The 10527-nt window shown below is 40.2% G+C and overlaps 1 protein-coding gene across 1 annotated transcript; it reads right to left on the bottom strand.

Moving 5' to 3' along the window:
- Positions 1 to 358: 358 nt before the first annotated feature.
- On the bottom strand, positions 359 to 8659 carry emx2 (empty spiracles homeobox 2). Its single transcript, XM_078413439.1, has 3 exons — positions 7480 to 8659; positions 6059 to 6243; positions 359 to 3775 (listed from the first exon to the last, which is right to left on the bottom strand). The coding sequence occupies exons 1-3, from the start codon at positions 7865 to 7867 to the stop codon at positions 3608 to 3610; spliced, it is 741 nt and encodes a 246-aa protein (XP_078269565.1). The 5' UTR covers positions 7868 to 8659; the 3' UTR covers positions 359 to 3607.
- Between the last annotated feature and the right edge of the window lie 1868 nt (positions 8660 to 10527).

The following is a 10527-nucleotide window of genomic DNA, read 5'->3' on the forward strand; positions in this document are numbered from 1 at the left end:
TACCATTGGTACATTACAGCAAAGTGGAGCAATCTCGCCTCCATCCTTAAATAGACATGTATGCAATAAAGAAGCTACCTACATGAATGAGAAAGTACACACCCTAGGGACCAGGTACAGTATTAATATAAGCGTGCTTGTAGAGTACACGGCAGTTAACACATGGATGTACACACACACACACACACACATGCGCGTATATATATTAATATATATTATTAATATATATATTATTAATACATATTAATATTCACCTCCAAATCCAGCTCAACTATGATGAACATTCTGCCGTTCTATTAACAACCTCAACCAGACCGGCCCATTCTCTTTCATATTTTAATGGCAATAGTAATCCTATGTCTGCTCAATAAGATGGTTTAACACGCCATCACGGAATAAACAATACCACAAGGAATTAAGAATGACCTTTTAATATTGTGAGTCTCTACTTGCCATGAATTTCGCAGCTCGGAATACACGGAAGAAAATGACCAGTAAAGGTATAATGGTAACATTTTTTTTTTTTTAATATCCAGATCACGAGGTATAATTAGTGCACAGTTTTGTTGTTGTTTTGTTCTTTTAAAACGAGTGAATGGAATCAGCGAGGCAAGACAGCGAAACTTCTAATGAGATAACTGGCCTGTCACTATTTGATGCTTAGGAAAAGTGCGCCGAATTTGCTTCCAAGGATCAAGGCGAGCCGCGTATCCTCCAGTTATTTATCTTAATTCCGACTTGAAAAGATATAATTATCTAGTTTGAACAGACCTGGTATAAAATCCTTCTTTAGCCGGTCAGGGAAAGCTCATGTGTATTCAGCGGCAGGCGAGTCCTCAGCGCCGCTTGGTGTACGCTGAGATAGCGGGTAATGAAGTTGTGTAGTCCTGCGATACAAAGGGCATTAACCTCATTAGCATGAAACCTTTTCTTCTAAGTATTGTGGAACCTTTTCAGCCTCCTAATCCCCTATTTTCAAAGCTCGGTTTGTAATAAAGCTTTTAGGTTTTTCAAAGCTAATGGTATTCTCAAAAGATTTATTGATGTTACTGCGCAGGACGCTTTACGTTCTTCCTGCTAAGTATATGTAGAGCACAAGACGAAGCTCCTTTCCCCCCCTGATCCAGATGGGAAACCATTTAGGAAAACGACCACGCTATTCTTAAGTGCGAAGCTTTATACTGAAGAACTATGGACCACCTCACATATTGTTGATCAAATGGTCCAACAGTAAAGACACAATCACAGCGTCACAGCAATGGCTTGAATCTTGGCATGAAAATGAAAAAGGAATATGGTAGAAAAAATGTGTGTGCGTGTGGGGGGGGGGGGCTCAAGTCTTAAACTACAAAGCCATCTGGATACATATTTCGAAAATCGCTGCGAACTCCGAACAGGGTAAAAGGGCAGCGAAAAACAGAACAATTTCAATACACAAACTCTGACTGTCCATACACTTGGCACTTTGTCCTTAATGTGCAAATAAATCTTATTTCGTGTACATTAGCCTTTAACATTACTGTGTTTTATTACCTCCCCTTGCACTCGAGAGCTTGAAATTGCTATCGGTTTCTACAAACCTTGTTTCCCCCATTGCGAGGACGCGTGCGGACAGTAATTAATTGTGCAATTTAGAGACACGAGTTAAAACAAAGCCCTTATTTTTCCTGCGCTTTGTAACTGCGCCGTATCACAGTGTGACGACGAGTGAGATTGTCCTGAGTTATGTCAAACTATTCCCTCTATTCGCGGATTAAGAGATTAAACGAACCAGTGGCGCTGCCTCCGCTTTCCTCGTATTCCTGGTATGATAATTGCTTAAACTGATTTGCACTTTCACAAAAGATTTCAGGACTCTTTGTAGCTACACAGAGCAGACGAGGTTTCTGTCAATGGAAATAAAACTGATTAATGCAGTCTATCAGGATGAAACGTAAATGAACCATGAAAAACATTGCCTGGTTCAGAAACCCGTTTTGTAGTCAAGATCTAGTTACAAACAGTTCAAATGCTACAGTTTTAATTGCGATATCAATTAAATTAATAAAATTCTATACCCTTTCTTGCACGGTACAGTTTCGCCACATGTCAAACGCCGATAAATTAATTTGTTTGTGCATCTCTGCTATCTCATGCAATGATGAAAAAAGCACGAGTGGAAAAACGTCAAAACAATGAAGATTTGGATTCCGCCCAATCACGTAGACATTTGTTTAATAACTTAATCGCGGGAGAAACCTTCCATTTTTATATATAAAATATACCATTCCATTTCAAAACTCACGCAAATAAAAATAATAATAAATAGTTATGCAGTATCAGCCGTCATTACGGGTCCCTTAATATAATATTTAGTAATACAATGCAGAGTAGGGACTGTATCTTTGCGAACGCAATTGGTAGGGAGGAAAGATCGCGTTCTGAAATGGCTACAAAAATTGAGAATTCGAAGAATTAATTGATTCCATAATATCAATCAAGTTAAATGGGAGTTAACAAAAACAGCCAATATTATGGACCTGAGTTAGGTCACTTTGATTTTTCATATTTGAACAAAACCCATAGATGCCTCACTACTTTGATTACTCTGAGCAGCAAATGGATAAATCTTTATTGACAAAATATGACAATGACATACTTCTTGGAAGTATAATGTGTTAGAATTGCAACAAACTCAACAAACACAAGTATTTACATTCGATAGAAGACATTGCAGAGACATCTTTCACTTTAGTGTCGCAATAAACACGTAATAACAAGCTCAGTGCTTTGTTGACCCACAGCCGCCCAGAGATAGCCAATGACTTTTGCTCCTAGTCCTGTTGTGGCAACTTGCAAGCAAGTTCAGCCAAACCATGTCACCTCACGGGAATTCTGTTTTCACTTCAGAATGATGAACAAAGAAAATTCCGGGATTCTCTTTTAATTGAAAAAAACCCTTTTCTTATTTTAAATAAAGGACCAAAATTCTGGTCTTTTTTTTTTGTTAATCCAAAGATTTCTAACTTTTTTTAATTGGTTTGGTGAACATTAAAAACGCAGCACTTCTACCTCAAAGCCGTATCACAATCACGTCGACGCCGGAAGGTATAATTATTTAACAGGAGTTATTTTTTAAACAGCAATTTTTTTCTGTAAAAAGCACACAGCTGACAGAACCTCTCTCAAAGCAAATAAGAAAAAATAAAAATAAGTCCCGCATTTTTTGTATTTATAGTAATCCATCTTTTTCATGAGCGGCTCACATGCAATTCAGTTTGTGAAACAGGTGTGGGTTTTCGATTTTTGTTCCATTCAGTTCTTTATAATTTGAATTCGGAAGTGCAAAAAGTCCGGAATTTGATTGGAAGTACGCGTAAAAGCGAACTGCCTTACAATAAGATGGAGAAGTCCGCTTGTCAACCTTCTTGCCCGGAGTTGATTGATCGCTGCCTCTGGGCAGTTTACGGTACGCGCAGTGCCACCTCTTGGACTTCTTACCACAGCTGTCTCGTCATTGGAATTGCATTTTGGATGAAGTGTTTTTATCTCCCCTTGTCTACATCAGCAACTCTTGCTGTTTTTGAAAGTAACACTATAGTTTGACATCATTTTTTGCTTTGCAGTTCTAATCGTCCGAGGTGACATCGATCTCCTCAGGGCTCGGCTGTTTGGTCGCAAGTCTCCAACGATTGACATGATGGGTCCCCTTTTTCTTCTGTTGTGCATCTGTCCCTTCCTCCTCCAACTTTTGCCGTTTAAATTTCGTTCTTCTGTTCTGGAACCACACTTTTACCTGAAAAAAAGTTACAGGAGTTTCTACTGAATTGGTCATTAAAATTGGACAATAAAACAGTAAATGATATTTGCATACACATTTCAGTAGTGCCTGAATTATATTGTGCGATTCAATAAAAACACATCATCTTTGATTATGACTGACGCTTGGGATTTTTCAGGGTCAATCGGCTAGAGATTTGTTCTCATTTTACATATTAATCTTTTTTTTAAATATATATATATATATTATAGTTTCAAGTTTTATTTGAAGACATATATATATATATATATATATATATATATATATATATATATATATATATATGAAACTTGAAAGAGAACAAATATATATTAGGCAGAGTATTAAAAAATAATCTGAAATATTATTCTGTACGATTTTTCCACTGTAAATATTAGCTCGGGGAAGTTTTGAGGAGAAAGTTTAAATTGTGTTTATTTAATTATTTAAAATAAAGGCAAAAATACGCCATCCTCCAGTGCGAACTGTGAACTTATTCTCCTGATCTTCCACCCTTTCCTTTTCTTACCCAACGAAACCCATTGCCATCTCCACACCATCACATTCATGCGTTTAGTACAGCAATAAAAATTTTGGACAAACACTTGCATTGTTTGCAATCTCGCTTCCCGTGTTGTAGGGCGCCCACTGACTGCAAATTAGTTGGCAAAAATAAAATCAAAACAATTCGAATTCTCCATTTTTCCAACCCGAGCATCTCGCTCAACGTCTGCGATGTGGCAAAGTTGTACACAAGTGTCACCGAGCGAAGAGGGCTGCACGCCGCAGTCAACAACACAGAGCAGTTTCACGATCAGTTTCACAAGATCAATGCTTCCACTTTAAAACGGGTGCGCATCATTATTATGTCTGCAGCTTCCCCTTTATATTCTAAAATCGATATAAGTCTCGCATTAATGGCAGTGTATTAAAAATTGGGAACGGTATTATATCCATTTTACGTTGCCTTAGCAAGTGCGCAGGTGATGCAAGTACTTTTCGGTGGTTTTATTTAAAATTTAGAAAATTAAGATACTAGGTTCATGAAGAAATTGTTACACCGGTGGTCCGAGTGTGCTTGTATAAAAAGCACCCAAACACACACGCGGATTTGCGCTGGAAATCACTTGTCCGTTAGTCTACGCATGCAAAACAACCCTGCTCTCTCTCTCTCCCTCTCTCTCTATCTCTCTCTCTCTCTCTCTTCCCTAATTGAGAGGGAGGCTATTGGTCTCCAAAGGGATCTCGTTTGTTCAGGCCAAGCCCGCCACCCAGACAAAAGCACCCAGCCAGCATCGATTCGCCGTCACACAAAGCCACCTTGAAGAACACATTAAATAGGAAATTAAGCCTGACCGCTCCCTTGTTCGACGAGCAAATGGAGAAGGCCACCTATTTGTTCCTGCTCAATGTTTTGCCCGTGACGATTTTGAAAAGCACAAAGCTTTCTAAAAATGAAGCTTGTCCACAGACTTTTACAGAATGCGAGCCCGCGTTCGTCCTATTTCCTACACAAATCTCTTGCACCTTCTTTATTTTGTACCTGCGCACACTCCACTTTTCAATTGTCATTATGATTTCGGGACTGCAAAGAGCTTGCTGACAGAAATTATCTGATGCAAATATTCAACGGGACGTGAAATGTCAGATGTCATCAGTCCTTCTCGGCGACTCCTTTTTTACTTAAGTGGCAGCACCGAGGATCCCAAACATCATGCATGTCGAACAAAACCCAAAGGGCAAAATAAGCGGCTCTTAACATTCGCGACTACAATCAGCAACAGCGCGGAGTTCGACCAGATGAATGCCAACGTTCATCTCTAAACATCATCTATTAGCACTAAACGTTAATTGTATGTGATCAACGCCGTGAAAATTGCATAATTCCCCCTTCATTATTTTGAGAAATATTTCAATTAGCAATTTAGGGAAATTTGAAATCAGCAAACCGTTGCAGAATATCGCCTGGAATTGTCCGGAATGCAACGTGTACAAATCTACTTGATCAGAACGCCCTTCTTGCGTGGTTTCAGTGGAGTTTCAAATAAATCTCCATTCACTTTTAAAGCAACCCGTTAAACATGTATTAAAAATGCAGTGAAAACTCGCTAAATCCTGATACATTAAAAAAAACGACTGCCACTGCGTGTTTAGAACGAGGTTTAGTTTCTATCAAAAGTGTACAGACATGGTTAGTTTATTCTGAAAAATATACTCGTCCACTCAACCATGCGAGAGAATCGAATAATTTTACGGGCAAAAATGGTGTTTTTTTCTTACCTGAGTTTCTGTTAAACTGAGACTGTGGGCCAGTTGTTTCCTCTCTGCGCCCACCACATAGTGATTTTTCTCAAAAGCGTGCTCGAGTCTTAGCAGCTGAGACGGCGAGAAGGCCGTGCGGATGCGCTTGGGCTTCCTGGCGAGCGCATTGTGCAATAAAAAGCTTTCCGGACTCGTTTCGTTTCCTGAGAATCATTGAATTTGAATTGGAAATCAACAAAAGATGGTTCGGGGGGTTATCCGAACGTCACTGAATCGTGCTGCTGAATAGCAGTTTTGAAAGTCATTTAGTTTCCAGAGTCCAATATGCAACATTCATCGAAACGGCAACGTAAACTTTGAAGCGTAAAGGATATAGCCGCTACCTTTCCAATGTTTTAAAATTGCAGTTAACTTCGATTTCATTTATTGAGTTCGTTTAATATAATATCCTTCAAATAAACATATTTGAATCCACCGAGCAGGCATTATACACCACTGTCAGTGTACCCGAACGAATACACAGTCCAAAATACTAAATATATTTATCACAACGCAACCAAATCTCAATGGCAAGATATAGTTGTCAGTTATTATCCAGTTCTATCAAGACTAACACGTTAACCTGCTCCAAGAAGGACAAAATGAATAAAAACGGATGAAAATAATTAGTTTACTCTCAAATGCATTTATTTGCGTTAAGGATCGTTCAACCTGAAAAAAATAATGCAATAACTCTAACTCACACATCTCACTTCCACTTGGTACAACAAACCGTTTTTTAAATATGTATATATAATTCACTTGGATGTGCGGGCACATGCAGAATGGGAAAAATGCAAGAATGGCGAGACCGCCAGATTTATGGAAATCCGCATTTTTGCCCAGACTGCAAGCGCTGTATAGACTTCGCCGCCGGATCCCGGCCCTTCAATATCTAGTAATGAGTGACTCAGAAACGAAATCAAAATCGCCTGCGAGTGTGTTTCTACAGTCGGCGCGCATTCGCTGCAGTACAGTGCCGTGTGAGGCAAACGCTGCCGGCCATGGCTAAATCTAGCAACCAGTACATACGCCAACAATTTCAATCCCCTACCAATGTACCCGCTCCTGCCCCGACCACATCTCTGTTTGCCACGTACGGCCTCTGATTCTTCGGCATTTACAACCACGATCATGCCCCTCTCTGAAACTTTCAAAGCAGGGCAGTTTTCCGCCGAGCTCTGTAAAAGGGCCCGACAGCAAACTCCTGCGTCAAACTTTCGGTCTCCTTCACTAAAGACTACAAGTTAAAGTGCTGCGTTAAGGAGAAGCCGTAAATATAGAATCTGTCACGGGGGAGGGGGGGGGGGGGAGCAGGAAATTGCTGTGCAACATATCGACGGTATGAGAGCGAAAAAAAAATCAACGAAATAAAATCAGTTGATTAAAAGTGGACGTACCTTGAAACCTGTGTCCCAGATATCTGTACCTGTGTATTAGCCATGGATAGAAACTCGAAGGATCTCTTTGTTGCGATGCAAATAAGGGATGTGGAGAATGGGACGATTGAAGAGGGTGCGCTGCTAAAGCATGTGGAGGGACTGGGTGAACCGGTACTGCCGTGTTGGTTTGGTGAGAGACCGCGTCCGCGAATACCAACTCCGGGTTGGAGTAGATTGCCCTGCCGTTGGTATGGAAGCCGTTCAGGAATGGATTCACGGGGCTAGAGTTCGCATAGCTGAGGGCGGCTGGCCTTATAGGTTCCTCTGATCTCGAAGCAGGCAGTGGACTGTCCTTGGCTACTAGAGATTCAATGGTAAAACACCGCTTCGGTGTTGGCTGGAACATGGTTTGCCAGTCAGTTTCTCCTCAGTGCAAGGGAGAGAGAGAGAGAGAGAAATGGGCGGTTGGGCGGTTGTGCGATGCCCCCCCCCCCCCAAAAGAAAAGTATTACTGCTGAGATTGAGGAAGAGTACATTAAAAGTTGGTCGGCGAACACTTTAGAAGCGATGTGGCCACATAGTCCAGGAACAATCCATCTATGCGGTCACTTTATCACACGGCTGGAAAGTTGTGCAAACGACTTGTTAGTTCATGAGCTAATTAGTGCTGATATCACATAAACAGCTTCCACTGAAGCCCTGTAATGGCTTGATGATTGGTCGCTATTACTCGCCTTGAGGTTGAGGGGAGACTCTTAAGTGCGTCAATTGCTCTTTAAACCCGGAGAGGCGGATTCCGCCCGTACGGAATGGAGCAGAGCACCGGGCGAATAAAACCTCGCCGACCGCTCACACTTCCATCGTCCGGCAAGGAATAGATGGTCGGCAGGCACCCGTGACGAAACTCCAACTGGAAATGCCGAAGGTTCTTGCAAATAAACACTTCCTGCAAAAAGGCAGAAACAAAACTTTTGCGGAAGCAAATTTGCAAGCGTGGATTTCCAATCTGCTCCTTGAATTTTCTCCAGCTCACGTCGCAGCGTTCTTTAAATTTACTCCGCATCGCACAATATTTAACAGTAACGCAGGATTAGAGGGGGATTTTCAAAAAATGATTCCTAAAGCAACAAAATTTAAATCGCCATCGAATGAAAAGTGCGCAGTTTCCCTTAGCGTCGGGTCGTTCCTTGGTTTAGTTGCTGCCTCGCGTCCAGGGACCTTGTTCGGTCTGAATCTCTATATTTCTATTGGCCAGGTAGGGGAATTATGCTATTAGATAATTATATCGACTCAGCGCAGTCTGTGTGGTTCCTGGGCGCTTTCATGTCCTTTTCTCTTGCTGTGTGTTAATAGGTCGGGCTGCGTTCAATATATAATTAAAAAAAGTCTCTGTGTATCACTCTCGATCATTCAAGAGAACCCTGTAAACAGGTATTTGCCAAATTCATTTAGGGTGAAAGGTTAAACGGGAAAACATCTTGTTAATCGGCGATTTCATTTTTTCCCACTGTCTTTGCGGAGGTTAACTCTGACAGGGAGGATCCCCCTTACGGGTGACAGTAAATGTCTTACATACATGCTTTTGGGGGTGCAATCAGACTTTCAGTAGCTGTTCTTATCAGATGTCATCGGAAATATTGAATGGTAGCAATTAGAATTTGACCTTGCATATATTGTAAAGCGGATCGCTTATGACTTCTGCCGGGTATACACTGCGGTTTTGTACGATGACAATCGGCACTTTAAAGTAAGAAAGTACAGTGCATTGTGTCCCCTTGTCATGCATTTTCATTATTGCGTTAAGGCGACGGCTGTTGCGATTCATGGGGACGCAGCAATTAAACACCAAATGTTTTAAATATCGCGGTTTTTTTATTCTTGTGTGTTATTAACGCAGCAAGAGTGACGTCAAGGAGATTATTTCCATATTATTAATATTCGATACCCTAATGAATTAAATTCTGGTTCCATGCGAAGAGCTGAATGGGGCCCTTCAGAAATGCCGAGCCTTCCTGGAGAATTTTAAACCCTTATTGGAGTTATATATAAATGTATAATACAAATCTAAGCAGACCTTTTTTTACCTGAATACCGAAAAGTTTAAGATTCACCACAGATACACAGATAGCGCTTGTACAATGTCTTAAGTCTTACCTATGGGCAAGATTCACATAATCTATATGAATGGCCCTTTTTTTCAACAGTCACAATAGAGTTCACTGTTATGTGGTTAAATATAATTTGAATCTTATCTTTCAATATTATCTCAGTTAGAAAATATTCCCCTTATCTTTATAAGGTCAGACTTTCAATTATTACTCCATGTTTAGTAAAAGTGACCGGTGGGCCATATCAAAGACCTTTCTAGACCTGTGGTGGGGTTCGGTTTGAAGTTCTGGAGTACAATACATCCACTAGTTTTCAATCTAACCCCGCATCTTTATAGTTCAGTTTGGTTTTGAGCGCTCGGGAAACGATGCTTTATTTCATCCCGAAGTGTCTAATATAAATCGTAGCGAATTGCTTTGAATTATTCATGTTTTCTGACTGACCTCATCCATGGCTAGAATTGAAGTACAGTACTGATACTGTGGAATTAAGTTCCTACTTTATTTCTGCATTTTGCAATAAGTTCAGAAGTTAATACAAATTGAGTTAGACCTATATTCAGAAACAAAGCGGTTCTGTGTGTCATATAATAGCTGTTAATACTACTTACCCGTTCACAGGCTAGTGCCACACTTTAGTTTACGTTTACGTACTAAAGGTCAAGAGCAAATCTGAAAACACTTCAAATCCAAAAATAAATATTACTTTAATGCGTTTCAAAATCACGTCCTGAATTTATAGATAATAACATTTAGATGTCAGCTATATCCAGCCAACAAATTCATCCATAACAACCATAACAATTAACCAGAATGCAAATGCAATAAGATGTCCCTCTTTACAGGTCAGATGAATTTCATTTATTCAAACGATCATACTCAGGCAAAAGTAGGTAGAAAGGTGGCACTGATCATTTTCATAAACAATCCAAGTCTATCACCTAATCACATCATCAAA

The sequence above is a fragment of the Rhinoraja longicauda genome, chromosome 16 (assembly GCF_053455715.1).
Source record: "Rhinoraja longicauda isolate Sanriku21f chromosome 16, sRhiLon1.1, whole genome shotgun sequence".
NCBI lineage: Eukaryota > Metazoa > Chordata > Chondrichthyes > Rajiformes > Arhynchobatidae > Rhinoraja > Rhinoraja longicauda.

Bases quoted from the DNA above. Each gene is read 5' to 3' on its own strand.
- emx2 (XM_078413439.1), bottom strand. From the start codon at position 7,867: ATGTTCCAGCCAACACCGAAGCGGTGTTTTACCATTGAATCTCTAGTA. The intron at 6,244-7,479 runs GTACGTCCACTT...AATGATTCTCAG, and splicing joins TCTGGGACACAGGTTTCAAG to GAAACGAAACGAGTCCGGAA. The intron at 3,776-6,058 runs GTAAGAAAAAAA...ACTTTTTTTCAG, and splicing joins TCAGTTTAACAGAAACTCAG to GTAAAAGTGTGGTTCCAGAA.